This window comes from Cottoperca gobio, chromosome 16 (assembly GCF_900634415.1).
Source record: "Cottoperca gobio chromosome 16, fCotGob3.1, whole genome shotgun sequence".
NCBI lineage: Eukaryota > Metazoa > Chordata > Actinopteri > Perciformes > Bovichtidae > Cottoperca > Cottoperca gobio.
This window is the reverse complement of record NC_041370.1, coordinates 13,423,290-13,441,585: the sequence shown is the minus strand read 5'-3', so window position 1 is coordinate 13,441,585 and position 18,296 is coordinate 13,423,290. Positions and strand designations below refer to the sequence as shown.

The window sequence follows — 18,296 nt, the reverse complement described above, 5'->3', positions numbered from 1 at the left end:
TGTGTGTGTGTGTGTGTGTGTGTGTGTGTGTGTGTGTGTGTGTGTGTGTGTGTGTGCATGTGTGTGTGTGCGTGCATGTGTGTTTGTGGGTAGGATGAGTGTGTGTGATTGGGTGTGATTGGGTGTGAGGGGTAAAAGGTGTTACTGTGCGATACAACCATTTAAAGATAAATATCAAAATGCAATGAAAATAAGTTTTGAGTTAGGTAACCACACACAGGGGGTTGGGAAAAAAACATATAAGCCCTGCTCTACATGAGTAATACCCATGTGAAGCAATATTAGAGTGATGCTTAGTCAGCTTAAGTAATATCAAGATCATGCAATACTGTTGGATTTGCATCATATTTTAAGGTGTTCTTGTAATTTAATGCCTTTTTGAAAAGCCACGGTATCAGCATAAGTAATGTCTCATTGGCAGCTGCATGAACTGAGAAGGAGGAGTAATCAGGGAGAGGATGAGTAAAAGCAGAGCCAGATAGAGATCAACTCAGAAATAAAGACAGAGCCTCGCTGCACCAGAAAAATGGGGACTGGTAAGATACTTTTATCTACCATAATTTCTTGCCAGACTGATTTAAAATATGCACGCATAAACCTTAATTTGAGTTAATAAGTAATACTTTTACACAACAGCAATCGAGTAAAATTAGTGGAAAAGTCAACTTGCAATGTAATACAATGTATTTGTGCCTACTATAGTGGAAGACATAGAACATGTGACAGGACAGGAGCATTCTAAAATACAATAATAAATACTACAGAACAGTATACAGTTAATTAAAATCACATCATTTACACAATCTGGTTATACAAGTAATCAATTATCTGTTTTCTCAGTGCATATTAAGGAATTTGGCTGAAGGTACTAATGTCAGCAATAACACATTTGTTTTGTTTATTAGATAACACCACTTCCACTGGGGTTGCCACACATGTGCAGAGGGCCTCCCTGGCCATCTACTGTGTGATACTTATAGTTGGGACTCTTGGCAACAGTCTGGTTATCTACGTGACAGGCTGCAAGATGAGGAGAACGGTTAACTCAGTTTGGTTTCTGAACTTGGCCCTGGCTGACTTCCTCTTTATGATCTGCCTGATTTTCGCGATCATTTCTATCTCTCAGGAACACCAATGGCAGTTTGGACTAGTCATGTGCAAGCTCAACAACTTTCTGAATGCAGTCACCACGTTTGCCAGTATCTTTCTTCTGACAGCCATAAGTCTGGATCGTTGCCTCTCAATATGTTTGGTGGTGTGGGCACAAAACAAGCGCACCGTTTGCAAAACCCAGCTCATATGCGTTATCATCTGGATGACTGCTGGGGTCTGCAGCGCTCCTATAGCGTATTTTCGGAATTTTGGGGAAATGAATAAGAAGATGTACTGTTTTTATTCTGCATCAATTGAACAACTGTGGAGTCTGTATATTTTTCGCTTTGTGATAGGCTTCCTCATCCCATTCATGGTAATATGTGTATCTTATGTGGCCATAAGTGTTCGTGCTAGGCGTCTGCAGAGGACAAGAACAAAGAGATCTAACCGAATCATTTTCTCTGTCGTTCTTGCATTCTTCATCTGCTGGTTGCCCTATCATGTTTTTATGTTTATTGAATTAGCGTCCAGAAAGAACGAAGATCTCAAACATATTGCTATGATTGTCGGTCCTCTGGTTGTGAGTCTTGCTTTTATGAACAGCTGTCTGAATCCTATTCTCTACGTTTTCTTGTGTGATGAATTCCAGAAAAAGCTCAAGCAGTCCATATGCTCTGTGCTAGAAAGTGCCCTGACAGAGGACCACTTGTCATTTACGTCCTCTCGCTCCTTCTCGTCACACTTTTCTCGGGTTACCCGGAAGTCTGACTCTTCTGAACCTGTGGAGAGGAAAGCCTCATCCTGTAACACCGAAAGCCAAGTGATTATCACTGGGAAGAGAGACACTGAGCAATGATTAAGACTGTAGTCCGAGTCCACAATAACAAAAAAACTAACTCGTAATCAATGGTGAGAAAAGTAGAGCACAAACTGAAAATGACATGTTGAATTAATTTGGTCAGTCAATCTGTGCACAGAAACAAATAGTTGAATATTTGTATCAGGTGTTTTCACTTCCTCCCTGACTCCCCTGTTACTTATGTTGCACCTGTTACAACTTCCACCTTTTTTCTCATTACTACATTCATTTCGATGACATCACATAGCTCCCAATATGATCCAGGTCTGTTCAGCCAGAATGATTGAAAACACCTGTGTGGGTGTGCTTTAAGATGTAAATATTAAGTTCTTTGTGTATTTTGTGTTCTTTGTGTAACTATGAATTATTTTGTACCATGAAACGGAAACCATCAAGTCATCAGATATGGATTTGCCTATAATTCATATGACCAAGAGACCAGTTTTATGTTGATGTTTGTAAGCTTTTGATGCTCCAGTTTGTTTACACATGGGTATCGACAGGCTAATCGTCCATAGCAGCATTCGTGATACTGTCACACAAGACAATGCTTTAATAATTGAGCTACATGCATGTTAATACAGTGAATAAAAGCATATTTTTGATGAGTTGTTCTCTTCCTTCTACATGACAAACACGAGTGCACACTACACCCCAGGCAGTGTTTTATTTTACAGGATACCACAATTAGTTGCATTTGCAAAAATACTAAATCCGACCACTGTCAGATTAATTGAAAGCACACCACAAATCAAAAGTGCAGTTTGGAGTAAGGAAATAACAAAGAAAGTACAGCTATGAGAAACTATGATTGTATGTATGATTGCAGTTAGTTCCTTATCCAATTCACAAATCACTTCCTTCCTCTGCATTGTTTTGTATGCAGTTTCTAAAAGTATAGCAAATGAACTGGGGTGGATCCTAGTCATTAACTATATTGTGCACATAGAGTACTCTGTATACTTGCTTCAGTTTGGAACTAAAAAGGTTCTGATATACCATTACTAAAATAAATTGCAAGACAAACCTAGAGGAAATAGAAAAGTCCTAATATATATAGTATATATCTTTACAATTTCATATTTATGTTACGAATTGTGTCCTCTAACGACACCTGCAATTCAAAGGCTCTCTGTTCTGAAGCGAACTCTTAACGTTTTGTAAGCCAATAGAGCACATACTTGTGTAGTTAAAAAAGAAAGTATTAAGACAGTTACACGGTTTTCATTACTTTGTGCAACACTTAACAGATAAATCTGTAAATCAATGAAAATGTCGATGGATCAGAGATACAGTCGACAAACAGTGAATTTATGTGTAAAGAAAGGCTACACTTCCTGCACTGTTCATCTGGTTTAGATGCAATCTTGAGCACACCAGAGCACAAGTCATTGTATAATTTTCTGTAACTACCATGAAGTCTGCAATATTACAACAGAGAAGATGTTTTTAAGGATGTATTCATTAACTGACACTTGTGAGTATGAAATGTAATCGGTTAGATGTGGAGTTATAAGGGCTTTACCTCTGGCCTTGATGGTTGGTGCATTTTAAAAGAATGAGTCATAGTGAATATCAAATGTCATCTATAGGCTACTCCTATGGACTAATTGAATCTTCTAAATCAGACCTCTTGTAGTTTCTGTATTCTCCGATACTTATGTGTTGAAGATAAGGAAGTAAATGTGAAAGTGGAAAAGACAACAATGGACTTTATTATTGATGCCACAGAAAGGAGTTCAGTTTGTCTGGAAAACTCATTCATTTATTCAGAAATCTACACAGAATTTTTACAAATAAAAACAGTCCTCCATCACATTGAAACACATTCCTGCAATTGCAGCAAATTAAAAAATCCATCAAATTATTTATTTTCTGCAATGCATAGGACATTATGTTCTATTTAAGGCTCAAGGTTCTGTCCATGCTTTCCTATTAGATTGTGTAGGCAGGTGTGTTTAAACTGACTGCTATGCCATGGCTCCTTTCCAACTGCATAGAGTCCATTCTGTGGTGGAGAACTACAGAACAAGCCGGTTAGCGATCATAGAGCTCCTTCATCTCCTTCAGGACCTTGATACTCTCACTGTATCTTAACTGGTTCTTGTTAGAGCACTCCTTCCATCTGGAAGAAAAAAAAAAACGGGGTCAGCTCAACTCACTCCAAACGTTTGAATGCGTCAGTGGTTAAAGAAATGAAAACAACTAATTTACAAAGAAACTCGCCAGAATTGTACTTCATTACGAGACTTCGTACCGGTGACAGTGTGTTACATGTTGACCGAGTGAAACACAAAAACATCCATGGCTGACCTCAAGGTATGTTGACTACAGTCCACAGGTCAATGAAAATGTAAATAATTATTGTATTTTTAAGTTTCTTTTCATGAAAAACATACTTTTGCCTTATCTTTTTCCAACGTTCCATGTGGTCACATATGAGAGAACCTGATACAGGAACTGCATCTGTTAACTGTGGAAAGAGAACATGTTTAGATTTAGTTCGTTAGGCTTCGTTTGTTCACTTTTTAAATGAATGAATATGAGGTTATAATAGATATCACACGTTTAATATCAGAATCACTATGCAAGTAAAAAAACATCAATAATACTCATGCATATAATACTCATGCATATAATATACAGAACCTTGGTAACAGTGGGTTTTTCAGTCTGTGGGATCCTGAGATTGATGGGTTCACCAGAAGTGCTGACTGGACAGGAGGTTGGAGGAGGGAGTCTGCACACAATCTGACCTTTACCATTGATCATGTCTGTAAGCTGCAAAAGAAAGAAATTTGGATAAAAAGCAGCAATTTAAACAAAAGTATTCCTGGTGTTATGATGCCCAAAGACCATGGCGGCATAATGGCATCTTTAGAGCTAAGAAATCACTAATACTGTCAAGTAAGTACTATACATTTATGTTTTACATTTATGTTTTAAAAGGATCAGTTTAAATTACAAAATCCCAAAAACTTACCACTGGTGGTGTTTTAGTATATAATGTTTGTGGTGCTCACACCACTGAAAAATTACGACTGAAATACTTTAAAAGAAACCTGCCATCATCAAACAAACGCACTAAAAAGAGTTTTGATTATATAGCATTAACTACAGACATTGCGCTCTGCAATAGGGTTTCCAGGTGTACCAGGTTTACTTCATACAGGGGTAAAACATTGTGGTAGTGACAACACTGCAGACAAGTTCCATTATCCTTACCGTGACTACCATCGTTTTCAGAAGGAAAATAATCCGAATAAGAATAATCCGAGGTATAGTGTAAGGTTCATCAGTAGTAGCCCCTCAAAGTTTGATGCAATATCATAGTTATATTGTTTGTCATAAAACTTCTGGCCACCATAAGTATGGGACGCTAGAAACTTTTTAAATCCTCCGTTATAATCTACAGTGGATGAGTATTTCCAGCTTTAATGACAAGATTTTCAGTAAAATATCATTTTAGTTATACTTGACTGTTTAGTGACATTTGCATATTGGGTGGTGATGACCTAGTGGTACGGCTTCCAAATACAACACCAGAAGGTTGAGAGTTCAATACCAGGGCTGAACAAGGTCCTTAACCCTGAGATGCTCCAGGGGGACTGTCCCTGTAGTTAGGTCACTGTAAGTCGCTCTGGATAAGAGCGTCTGCTAAATGACCTGTAATGTAATATTTGGAATAAAATCGAAGTTATCCAACATAACTGCATGGCCTCACCTCATCCTCCACCATGCTGTGGGGTGGGCTTGGGGAAGCAGGTGGCACTCGAACAGAAGGATTGTTTCTCATCCAGGCACGGCAAATAGGATACAGTGGGGTGCTGGTGTTGAACTGAGCCAGATCCACACTGCGATCAAACAACTTAATAATATAAGCATCTAAGAAAGACAGACAGAAAATTGGAAGATTAAAATTGTACAATGAAGTGCAAGGCAGGTGACCACACAGTAACTGAAGGACAAATAATGTAATTTCTCCCTGAATAATTTACAATATTTGCACTAAGTTTACTTTGTTTATGTTGATTGCTCTCTGGTATGCCCTCATCCATCTCTTTTCGCTTCTTCCTCCGGTGCTGTGGAAATCGAGCTGACGGCCTGGAAAAATCAAAACAAGGATTCAGCTACAAATGTAGACAAACAAATATTAGGTTTTTAACTAACTGTCAGGTCAGTTGAAAAAAAGACACTTGCCTTTTTCCAGCAGATGATGGAGACAAATCCCTAGAGATAGCAAGTGAAAGATGACAACAAGCTTTTACACTTTATATTTAATGTTGAAATAACAGATGTTTAATAACTTCACCAGCTGCAGTATATCATACATTCTACAAAATATTTGAGATCCAAACCATAAATACATACTTGTTTAACGAGTCCGCTGATATTTTTCCAGTATCACCCTCATTTTGCTCCCTGTTAAAAACACAACAATATTGGTCTGATTGAAAAGTAATCACAATCATTAGATTATTTTTAAAATCTTAATAATAATAGTTTTACTGACCTTTCATTTTCACTCCTCTCTACCAGTCCCTTTAACACAGCATCCAATCTGCTGCGTGCTGAAGCCCCCTCTAAATCTGCAGAATAATGATATTGAATGTAAACAGTCGGTGTCTTATAAAAAAACAAGAATTAACGTAACTGACAACACTCACAATAAAGAGTTCATTTGAATGCATGACTAACCAAATGCAATAAGGTGGCTTTGATCAGGAGTGTACTTTTACATCAAATTAACTTTGGGGTGAAAAATGTAGTGACGTTACTCACCTAGCCTTTCAGTCTTGATCTTGACGTGGTGCATTATCTCCACCTTTCTTTAATTAAATGATATGGAACCGTAGCGATAATTATGGGAAACGACGACTTTTACACGTCCACTCTCGGTCACCGAAATGTAGTGTCTTCAGGTTGATAACGACTTGTTACTTGATAATACTAACACAGGACTGCTACTGGACGTTTGCTTGCTAACGTTAGCTAATTTAGCTTGCCGTTTAGGTATGTTGACCATCAGCTAGCCACCTTTTAGGATAACGTTAAAGCTAGTTTCTCAAGCCAAATGTTATCTAAATGTAGCTATGACTCTTAGGTGACTAACAGTTACCACTAGCGGTTATCATACATTCGCTGGAAATAAACTACAGACTGTGATTTTTAATTACTATATCGTACCGTTGCGATTACTGGTTCAAATAACCGTTGCTAACTTAGCTTGTTTTCGATCAACGCAGCCTTCACAGACGTTCCTCTTCCGCGCGCTTCCGATTTCCTATTAACTGATTGGCGCTTGGGCTGCAAGGACGTTCTACATGATTGGGTACCTTGTATGTCGATCATATTAAACTTGGTGCCTATTGGCTGTGGCCTTGTAGTAAAAGCGATCGGCATAAACATTGGCGCTTGCTTCTGGTTTCATCGATAATGTTATAGTTATCAAAAAGAGCAAAGTAATTATGCTTTCAGTTAAATAGTTAAAGTCTTTGGATGAATAAGACCTTCAAAGTGACCGCTGTAGCATTTTCATTGGCTATTTTATGGACAATGTGTGTCGTATTGGCGTTTGACTCCATGGTAACTTTCTTTTGTGGACATGCCATGTCAACTCGGAAGGCTGGTGGATAATGGTGTTTTCGTCTTTCTAAATGAACTGTTAGTTACATTACGGTAAGACGTGAGTAATCAGTCAGCCATGCCGATCCAGCTATAATGTATTGTCAAAGAGCTCATTTGGGACCAGGTCTAAATCAGAGCCACACTGAAACAACTTCTACTGATCATCTTTTCTTCTGTGCTACTATGAATCACCTCTGACCTTCTAAAGCTGTAATGAAATCCAGGTAAGATCTAAATATCCCATTTGTTTTAATACCCTTTAAAATAGTTACAGTTGGTTACAAGTAATCTTTACATATAGCCTACTGCAATTTTTCTTTACTAAGTCTTTGCAAACATGTCTATCACTTTGTTGTTCTTTTGCAGACTTTGAGTCCTGTACATTCAAACCAGCGATCCAGTCCTCAATTACACACTCTGAGCCCAAAGAGTCAACGGCTGTTTGAGCAACGTGACCAACTTTTTGCGGCCACGGATGGACAACCTGTTTTTACAGAGTCCTGGCCCTCCACCAACTGTGGAATTTTTCCTGCGAGCAGTACTTCATCTGACATGGAAACACCTAAACAGTCTGAGAGAGCAGCAAAATCCAGAGTTTCCTCAGAGTTAGCGATTCAGCAAGATTCAGTGCTGGCAAAGTATGCTTTAGTTTCATAGAGTCAAGACCATACCCTCAAATGTAGCAGTGTCTATGCCCAGAGCACTGACGGACTCAGGCTGTCTGAGGGACAGGGGTGAAAAAAAAAAAAAGGGCACCAGCTGGAAAGGTACCCTAAAGGCACTTTTTCATATTTTATGGCAGCCAACAGGGCATTTATGCAACATTTATTTTGGAACATGTGGGCACCAAGAAGGGCAGTCGCCTCCACTGCCCACCCCCTCACAACTGAGTCCACCAGTGGCCCTAAGTTATCCTCTTAAACTCAACAGTAACTTTTTCTCGTAAAGAAAAGTTGCAATATGTGAGGCATTACTGAAAATAACATAGTCATGGTAACTGCAATGTGAGGACTGAAAGATATAATCAACTGGTCAGTGGTCTGTTTGACTTACTATTTAAATCACTACTCATAAACCGCATTGACCTTTGCTCTCCCAGGTACATGGATCGCTTTCGCCATGGTCAGCCACAGAGTCGAGAGGAGCGCCAGCAGATGCCTTCTGCCATTGGAGAACAGCAGCTTCCTTTTTGGTGGATGTCACCCTCATCTTTACCTCGCAGTTCAACACCAACTAAAACAAGAGAAACGGGTACATTCTCACTAACTGTGTTTTAATGTAGGGTGTTATTAACTGTCACAAGATTCTACATTTCAATGTAGAAAGCAACCTTGCTGCTAAAGTCTTTCTGTGGAATCCTTTCCTCTGAACAGGTGTTATAGAGCCTGTGAAAGATGACCATGGACTTTCCATTTTCAGACATGACAGATCCTTCTCCCCAGGCAGAGGATCCTTAACTGTGAGTGCCTTTTTTGAGTTTACTGGGATTGAGCCACGATATAGCAGTTATTGTCTTTTATTAAACATAATCGATAGGGGCATTGATTGTAGGAAACAACTTATCTACACATGTATAGTTATATCTTTAAAGAGTACAAAATAATACACCAGATACTATTCCATTTAAAGTTTTATTCTTGCTGTTTTTAATGGACTATTGGGTCTGCACCCTGCCCTGGTTTATGCCAGGTTTGTCTGAATGCCCGGGATGCCCGGGAAGCAGAGTGTCTGCAGGAGAGACGCCTTATACCGACTAAGTGCATATAAATATTTGCACTTCAACACCACACCACATGTCCATTTGGAAACTTCTGTGTTTACTGAATGCCTAGGAATCCATTGTTTATGCAGCCATGTTTGACACATTTATGGCTTGTTCAGCCTGCTCATGTTAAATGTATCACCCTCACAAAAACATAAAAGAACCTCTCTGTATATTTGTTAGCCAGAAAAGGCCTATTTTAATTATCTAGTTTTATGAATTTATAGAGTTTTATAAGTGAAATATCAAGAACATAATTGTGATCTGTCTGTCCTCATTGTTTCTTAGATTTTGTCAGACACATCCCAGGGTGAATTGGATGACACAGAGATACTATACCTTCAAGAAAAGGCCAGCAGACTTCTGCTGAGAGGGTATGAAGACAAGGGGGTAACATTAATGATAACTTGATTTAATTCCTTCACATTTTACTTAACTTTGTGTCTTTCTAACAGTGAATGTACTCTGAGTGATGGATCTATCCCTGTCAGCTCAGAGGGCCTGGAATGCTCAGATTTCTCTTCTCCGATCAGCGTAGAAGAGCCAGTGCGAAGACCTTTGATTCCCAGTTTAATAAGATCTACTGGTAAGGCAAGAGTGTCGAGTAATATAAATTTTTTAGATTAAATATTGTTACTTTTCTTCTAATTTAAACCTGCTCATGGCCGTTCCTCCTTATGCAACTTGTAGTAGATGATTCCTCTTTTTCCATACTTGTTTTTAAACTGTAATGCAGTGTCAGTGTTATTCAGCAATGTGGTTATGGACATTTACAGCAAAGGCCTACTCGGACTCCGTTCAAGCTGTGTCCTCCCAAAAATCCTCTATCATTCCTTCCCTGGTGCCCCCCACACGCCGGGAAGAGGACATCTTGTTCCAGTGGCGTTTAAGGAGAAAGATTGAGCAGGCCAGAGAGTGGCCCCAGCCCCTGCAACCCTCCAGTTTGCTTGGTCCGACATTTAGCTGGCAGGCCCCCAGTTTAAGTCATCCCTCAGCCAGTGGACAGGCTTTCAAGGTTGGAGTCATGGTGTATGATATTTACTTCATGTTTTTTGTTTTGATATTTATTTCAGCTTTACACAATATTTAAATTCCCTCTTTCTTGCATCATTTATAGCCACACCAGAGTATTCAGCCTCATGAATTCTCACAACACGCTACACACCTGCACATCACAGCTCCCCGGCCAGAAACCAAAGAGGCTGATGCATCATGTCACCCGGCTTCAGGTCCACCTCACTTCCCTTCCCTCTCTGGCTCTTCAATGTCTCAACCCAGGACTCTTTCCCATGTTCCTGCACACATGCATTTACTCTGTGATGTCCTGCCCTGCCCAATCCAGTCATCGCATGCAAGCATGCAACAAAACATTTCAGAAAGTATAGATGTCTGTAAAAAAACCCAAGTCCCTGGAAACTCAATAAACACCATCACTGATGAGCCTTTTCGTGCACATGTGCCATCCCCACCACCTGCTTCATCTGGAGCTACAGAAAGAGCGGGGCTTAGTCAACACGAAAGATCTGAGAGGAACAAGAAGGAGAAAGCCCACACAAGAGGGTCGGAGAAGAACGAGAACAAGACAGCGCCGTCCTTCAGAAAGCAGAAGAAATCAACAAGGTAGATTGAAACATGCACACAGTGTAAAAAAGGGGTGAACAAAATGTAAATCTGAATGCTAAATGTACATTTTTTTGCAGATATACTGTGCATAGGGAACATACTGATGGTCCTGGCTCTACAGACGGGAGTTCTTCACTTCAAAGAGTTCCCAAAAAGGTCATGCCGCAGGTAGAGCAGCCTCAGCAGGAGCGAAGCCAGGGGTTTTCCAGTGAGAGGTGTACTGGCGATCATGCACCACCCCCTTCTCCGATCCACAGTGCCTTAGGACAGGTTCTCAAGTTATTTTCTTTAACGCTCTCCATGTGGTCTGATTTAAGACAAGGGCCCTATGAAGTCACGGACGCTGTCTGCATAGTTTTGACTTACTGTCATACTGACTTGATAACTTGCCAGCAGTATCACAATAAACTTAAAGATGTGAGTGTTGCTGCTCAGAATACCGTTCCCGAACAGAAACCCATACTCGAGTTATTTCAAGTTGTCTTCAAGAGATTTTGAGACATTGTATAATTTAAGATAAGCAGGTGTTCATGTGCAGCCCTCTTAGAATTAACTGAAATAAATGGCAAAAATTATTTAAATAAACTCTATTTTACCACTGATCTTGAATGGTGCTGATTTCACTCTGCACATCTTGTATTGTTTTGACGTCACGCATCATAATTTGGTGATGTAGAATGCCATTAAGGTCATTAAAAGCAGCATTAACCCGTAGGGTGTTCTCATTGTGCCTTGTCAGGTAGTTTCAGAGGTATTGTTCCCTATGGTGGATTCATCTCCTGCACAAAGGATCCCTGTGTCGTCGGTTTCTTCTCCGTGCACTGCCACTGCACCTCCACAATCCACAGTTCCTTCCTGCAATGCACAGACTTCTATGGAGGTCATTGCACAGCTGCTGCAAGAAGCTGAAGGTGAGTTTAAGGCAACAAAGGGTGCCAACCTTTACCCTGTAGTTAATTGTGGAGAATATATTCTACAACTTTCTCTGCACATGAATTCTGATCCATGTTGAATTGTGCTGTAGTTATAACTTCATGACAGTGATGGTTGATGATTTAAATAACAAAACAATAACTTATGGTGGTGGTCCTCTATATGAACAAGCTGATAATATTCTGTTGTCAACTTTAACAGTCCTGTTTTTCCCTTTTTCAGATTCAGATGAAAAAGAGTTTGAAGATGACCCTTTATTACAAGTCCTTCGCAAGCAGAGACAATGGGTAAAGGAGCAGATCAGGGTAAACGGATAACCTATACATTTAATTGTTCAACTAGCCAAATAGTTTGTCATCATTAATGTAAAATGATGTTGTTCCTAGAAGGCTGTTAATCCTAAAATCCTATTAATATAGTTTTTATAGCGTTATAATCTGTATTTTTAATTTCTTTTAGTGACGTGGACTCGATGTATGAATTCCTGGACGAGCAACAAGTTATTTGAACATTGACAAGAGGCGCTTGGTCGTTCTCACTTTTTTATTTTATAAAGAAATAAAGTTTAGTTATTCATTTTTGAAGAAATATTTCCACATTAAAGAGTTTGGAGATATGTTTGCGTGCATCATTAATCACAATTACAATACATTTTACAAAAGTCACACACACAAAAACAGCACATTGAACTATGAACGCAGAATATTTACAAAGACTGGTTCCTTTTAAACATCATGTAAGATTGATGAGTAATAGCAGAGCAGTATATACAAACCTCAGAGAGCAGTGAATATTAGAACAGAGCCAGGAACAAAAACAAATGGGTGTTTTGGCACATGCATGCCATGTGTTGCTGTGACTGAAGGAGCCTCAAGTTATTTCTGAAAGTGCCTGTGAGTTCTTAAAGGCTTCTGTTGCACATGTTTTCATGGTGAAGATAGCAGAAATTTGAGTGTTTGGCATTAAAGGGATTAGGTCACGATTCTGGAGTCCTCGGTTTGCAACATCGGTGCAGATATGATGAGGATGCCATCTGGAGAGACCGCTGACTCCAAAGCCATGGTGTCCACTCCCTTTGGGATTCGGTAGCGGCGGTTAAACTGCCGTGTTGTAACCCCTGCACCATCCTTCAAAACAAAACATTGAATACAAGTTTCAAGGATAAGATGAGCAGTTACTATTGTAAATAAACAGAAAATACAGAAATGTTCCTCCCGCAATACCAACCTTTTTTTCTTCATGCTTGCCTTGCACTTCCACAAAGTCCCCTGTCACTTTGACCATTAGCTCCTCTGGGTTGAAGAGCTTTACATCAACTTGAACGGTAAAACCGCTGTCGTCACAGTTGACCTACAAACATGAGTGGAAATACTGTGTATTATCTATTATTATTATATTGAAATAAAATGTCTCAAAGCACAGCAAATAGCACACACAAAAAAGCCCTATTTGCCACCATTCCGTTAAAAAGGTAGCCTAAAGGATATTTGAACATGAAAGTTACTCTTTCATGCTTTTTTGCTTTTTTTAAACCTGCTTCTTGGGGGTTTCATCAGTTGAAGAATGTTGTAAGATGAAGTTGAAAGCTCTGAAAAAAGCATCTAAGGGGACCATGGGTCAATATTCTTTGTCAAAAAAAAAATATATATATATAAAAAAAATAAAATAAAAGTTACCATGGTAAAAGGATATGTTTTTGTGTTTTCATGCAGTTCTATTGAGGCAAAGATAAATGCACTTACCTCTGCAGAGCTGGTATTATCAGTCTCTGGAATCAGTAATTTCGGGGACCAGTTATATTGTCCATAAGTCTGATTCAGCCGAGGAATAAGAGGTGGTAAAACCTTCTCCCATGGGATACCACCAGCTGGCAAAGTGGGAGGCATGATGAAGTCCATTTCTAATCAGGAGAAAAACAGTCTTAAAAAAATTGAGCAATTGAGGCTACCGACTACAAGGCATACACCACTTTCCACAACTTACCTCTTCTTAAATTCCCTGACCAAATGAGTGTGCGAGGAGGAAACGACAGCCCCTGTTCAAGTGCGTGTGTTCTCAGCTTGTGCCAAGTCCCAAATGAGGTGCTGTGAGTACCGATGGTGCGCCCGTCTGTCTGACTCCAAGCTCCGCGCTCTCTGGATGCTTGGCGTGACTGACTGCTACGGTGTGTGTTTTATACTGGAGTTGCATAATGAGCTGGAAATTTATAGTGGGGCACCTTGCCTCTGTTATGTCCTGGATGCGTACCCTTGGGTGTTCAGGCAGGGCCATATAGGATAATAGTGTATTGTTTTGGGAGTGACGCAGCTGTTGCGAGCTTATTAGCAATTAACGTGTTTATTAGCCGTCACCAATATTGTGTCCTACAATTTATTCCTACCTTTGATAGAAACGATACGAACAGACTGTTCAAGTTTTCTTATAAGACTTGTTACGAAATATACGCTTAAGGTCGGTTGTCAAGGAAGGTCTATCCAAAAATAAGTTCAAAAGAGATGTTGTTGACCCTCGTGAGCCAGACAGACAGTGACAGCAGGGACGTCTCCAACACATGCTAGAGCACGTGCGCTTCCACCTCATCTCTCACTGTGTGTGGAAGAACTATTCAGATTTTCTTTTCTTTTTTAAGTAAAAGTAACAATACCTCAATGTAAAAATACTCCATTACAAGTAAAAGTCCTGCATTCTATAATAAGAAGCTTTATCTGCTAAATGTACTTGTAAATATCAAAAGTAAAAGTACCAAACATTTTCAGAAATGCAGTGAAGTAAAAAGAACAATATTAACCTGTGACGTGTTGTGAAATATAAAGAAAATGGAAGTCCCTCAAGTGTAATTAAAGTACTTGAGTAAATGTACCACGTTACTTTCCACCACTTAGTTCAGTATACACACACATACAATAAAACTACACTTGAAATAATGTCCTTAAAAGGGTTCTTTAGTTTACTTGCTGTAAATTTGTTTTATTACGGGACTTCCTGCGTCATAAAATTACCGTGCGTGACGATACTCCTGACTTGTTCTTGGCACACTCCAAGCCAGTTTATATGGAGGGCACATGTTCTCCCAGTTAGTAATGTAGAAGCTGTCACTTAAGCTTTGACTGGAGTGACTAAAAATGGCACCGATTATGTTATGACTCATATAGGATGATAGGGAAGTGGCGACATTTGGAGCGATTAAGTTATTGGGTTTCAAAACAGGCGCCGGTGATTGTCCAGACTTTAGGAGCCTTCCATAACAATGCAAAACATTGGGAGTATATAGGGAGAAAATAGCTCATTGATGAGTCACCAAACAATAAGCCAATAATACAGATAAATAGATCCAAGAGTGATAATGATATGCCAACAGGAGTATGAACAGTACATGGAGGCATTATGGATTTTTGTTTTTATTTGTCATTCATACAAGTAAAATAGTTTGGAGTTCACAATCACACACACAAACATTAAACTCCACAATAAATCAAGAAAAAAATATTAATTATCCTACTCTAAAAATAACTTTCTCAAATGCCTTGGCAAGCACACAAAAAACACAAATGTTCGAATCCTACAGCATTTATCTTTTGAAGACTAAATGGGTTAGTTAACGTGACTCAGCTATTACATTAATCGCCAGAGACCAGACAAATCACCAGAATTTTTCACTGTAAAAGAGGAAAATAATTTTTGGTCCATTATAGTGGATCATTAGTTATTTTCAAAAGACCTGACAGAAGAATTTTTCAAGGAATGCCCAGTGGAATTGTAAAGGAGAGGTAATCTCCCACCTCCCCCCACTCTGCTCTGAAGTGCTGGAAAATTGTAATCCATGTGGTGAGCACTGTAACCCATAACAGCAACCCCAGCGCTGACCGCTTCACGTCTAGATGAAAAACACAGAAGTACTTTGCATTAAAACAATATACACACACACACACTAGCTTTGCCTGAAGCTTTCTTTAAAAAAGAAGCTCATAAAATTCTATAATCAACAGCAGCATAAGAAAATACTAAGACATATTTAAGTCATATTAGTTGATTTGCACAAGCTCTAAAAGTAAATGTCTGTTAATGTCAGCTTTACCAAAATATGTGATGCATATTTTGTCCTAATTTAAAGTCTTAGGTGTAAGGATTGATCAACTTCAATTAGATGAAACTAAAAGTGTACCGTTTCTGAATACATATTGAATAGGCTAATATGCTGGTAAAATCTCTGGTATTAAAGTAGCAGACACTTACATGCTTTAATCTGGAGCTGTTCAGTGTAATCTGGCTTTACAAAGGCCTCCTTAAAAAACCAAACAACATTCACCAGCCACAGGAATGGGAGAAATGCAAAGCCACCTGAGAAGAAAATGTGGAAAAACATGATCAATGAAAATACTACGGACTATTACAATTTAAAATTAAGGCAAATGTTATCAAATTACAAATACGTTGTTTTAGAAAAGTATCCCAGTCACTGGAACTATACAATTTTAATATAAATATATAACCTTTGGAGACAGGTGTTAACACTGCTTGGCTATATAGTTACCCAAAATTCACAAATCAAACGGGAAAAGTAAAGAATAGAGTTAAAACATTTTTGTATCGGCATTCTTTCTGTCGTGGCATTAATTTTTAAGCACCTAAATAATATTTTCGGCATAGGGTGAGTTTCTCCTCATTGGGCAGTCGTTCCAGGTTCATCGTGAAATCGTGTGGATCCTGCATCAGAAAGAAAAACATGTCAATAGTGCAGAGAAGACGTGAAACTTTTGTGACAAATGTGATGCTGGTTATGTCTCTGTTTAAAACGCTATCGTCTATTGGACTAAACATTATTAAAGTAAAGTAATCTTTAGACATTTGTAAAAATGTAAAGCAATAAAGCAGTCTGCTGACCGAGTTTGCATTGTCAGATGACTTGAAATCAACCTCAGGCTAACGTTAGCATTTTGTTAGCTTAACAATGTAGCATTAGGGTGTTCCAACTGCTACAAAACAACCGCATTAGTAACTTACACAGGTCTCAAGATTCTGGGCGAAGTCGTTTTATAATATGTATATGGGACTATGATACTGTACTTTTATGTGATAATTTACCTGATATTAGTAAGTCCAAAAAGTCAAAGAATCGTCGGGAAAAAACAAAACACGAACAATCAAACACTTCCTCTCTCTTCTTCTTCTGAATCACATTCTTCTTCTTTGTATTTTTTAGGCAAGCACTCGCTACCCTGAACTGCATACCGCCACCTACTGTACCGGAGTGTGCGACATGCGTCACTACTACAATTGGTCACAATGCCTTCATGTGCTTTCATAAACGGATTAAAATATATATACATACCGGTGTGTCCAGATGTTTAATAAAGTCGTCCTCCTTCCCCTTACCCGACATGTCTATATCTTTAACAATCCTTTAATAGTCCATTTATTCTCCAATCTCAAACTCCAGTAGGCCCCTATAGCTCTTTTCACCAGTGTGAGAAAATAAATGAGTTTGTCACACATGCTGTTACCACTCAGTGTTGTTTTTAACAGTAGCCGACACCTCACACTTGACTGATATGTTAGTATGCCCATCAAATCTTAAATACGCACAAGTGGTAGGATACTGGTTTTGAAAAAACGATATATTCCTACTGAATAGTGTTGTACTTTCTGTCAACATTCAATTATTAATGGAGAGGAGAATTTACTCAATCTACATTACTCATTTTTATAAAGCTTCCTTCAGCATTTTATTTTGCTATATATATATATATATATATATATATATATATATATATACACTACACAAGTGAGTTATATTCCATTGATGAAGATATCTGCTTCTTCCTCTTTTTCATCACCAACTTTTTCTAGGGACAATACAGATGCATAGTGCCATCTGCTGTATTGCAATGTGTAGAGACAGGGCACTAATCATCCAAATAGACAAACAAACTGCCTCTACATTCCTTTCCCTCTGCAAGGTGTTAGTTATGACTGTTTTGGTTAGAACCCTAGTTTGCTTCCTCGTTACATGTCTTGTTTCAGACTAGTGGAAGGAAAACATCCAAAATACACATTTTGGTGTTTATTTTGTTTTCTTTGTCTATTTGCATCTATAGATGTAACCTAAATTCACCAAAAGTTAACACTAGATAAATCCTCATTCACATAGGCCTATTTAAACATATAATTTCAGAAAACTAGTAATACAATTTTTTTTCTTTCTTAATTTAAGTAATTACCTGGGGAAGTTTCATGGTAATATCTATTTAACATTTTTACCCTCACCTTTAGCGCATATTTTTTATAAAACAACAAACAGGCAGCCTAGGAATACACCAAACATATAAAATATGTATATCAGTTATTTAGGTTGAGTTGTCATGAGTGGGATTAGGATGCATGCAATCTCTAAAATTG

General features: G+C 38.7%; 5 protein-coding genes across 5 annotated transcripts; 2 read left to right on the top strand and 3 right to left on the bottom strand.

Annotated features, from left to right (window-relative positions):
• The first annotated feature begins 403 nt into the window (after nt 1-403).
• On the top strand, nt 404-2,559 carry LOC115021132 (chemokine-like receptor 1). The gene is made up of 2 exons (XM_029451306.1): nt 404-536; nt 906-2,559. Exons 1-2 carry the CDS (start codon nt 527-529, stop codon nt 1,949-1,951), a joined length of 1,056 nt encoding a protein of 351 aa, XP_029307166.1. The 5' UTR covers nt 404-526; the 3' UTR covers nt 1,952-2,559.
• Nucleotides 2,560-3,697: 1,138 nt separating this feature from the next.
• lin37 (lin-37 DREAM MuvB core complex component) lies at nt 3,698-7,272 on the bottom strand. Its single transcript, XM_029451314.1, has 9 exons — nt 6,737-7,272; nt 6,468-6,543; nt 6,326-6,376; nt 6,155-6,184; nt 5,973-6,058; nt 5,679-5,839; nt 4,604-4,735; nt 4,354-4,427; nt 3,698-4,079 (listed from the first exon to the last, which is right to left on the bottom strand). Exons 1-9 carry the CDS (start codon nt 6,768-6,770, stop codon nt 3,992-3,994), a joined length of 732 nt encoding a protein of 243 aa, XP_029307174.1. The 5' UTR covers nt 6,771-7,272; the 3' UTR covers nt 3,698-3,991.
• A 5-nt stretch (nt 7,273-7,277) lies between these two features.
• On the top strand, nt 7,278-12,516 carry proser3 (proline and serine rich 3). Its single transcript, XM_029451288.1, has 13 exons — nt 7,278-7,286; nt 7,791-7,806; nt 7,949-8,220; nt 8,682-8,833; nt 8,956-9,041; nt 9,633-9,718; nt 9,800-9,930; nt 10,121-10,359; nt 10,462-10,964; nt 11,045-11,237; nt 11,707-11,878; nt 12,123-12,204; nt 12,360-12,516. Exons 1-13 carry the CDS (start codon nt 7,279-7,281, stop codon nt 12,406-12,408), a joined length of 1,989 nt encoding a protein of 662 aa, XP_029307148.1. The 5' UTR covers nt 7,278; the 3' UTR covers nt 12,409-12,516.
• On the bottom strand, nt 12,429-14,065 carry hspb6 (heat shock protein, alpha-crystallin-related, b6). Its single transcript, XM_029451315.1, has 4 exons — nt 13,884-14,065; nt 13,643-13,800; nt 13,128-13,250; nt 12,429-13,027 (listed from the first exon to the last, which is right to left on the bottom strand). The coding sequence occupies exons 2-4, from the start codon at nt 13,796-13,798 to the stop codon at nt 12,872-12,874; spliced, it is 435 nt and encodes a 144-aa protein (XP_029307175.1). The 5' UTR covers nt 13,799-13,800; nt 13,884-14,065; the 3' UTR covers nt 12,429-12,871.
• Nucleotides 14,066-15,280: 1,215 nt separating this feature from the next.
• psenen (presenilin enhancer, gamma-secretase subunit) lies at nt 15,281-17,142 on the bottom strand. Its single transcript, XM_029451316.1, has 4 exons — nt 16,983-17,142; nt 16,526-16,604; nt 16,134-16,238; nt 15,281-15,774 (listed from the first exon to the last, which is right to left on the bottom strand). The coding sequence occupies exons 2-4, from the start codon at nt 16,584-16,586 to the stop codon at nt 15,635-15,637; spliced, it is 306 nt and encodes a 101-aa protein (XP_029307176.1). The 5' UTR covers nt 16,587-16,604; nt 16,983-17,142; the 3' UTR covers nt 15,281-15,634.
• Nucleotides 17,143-18,296: the final 1,154 nt, after the last annotated feature.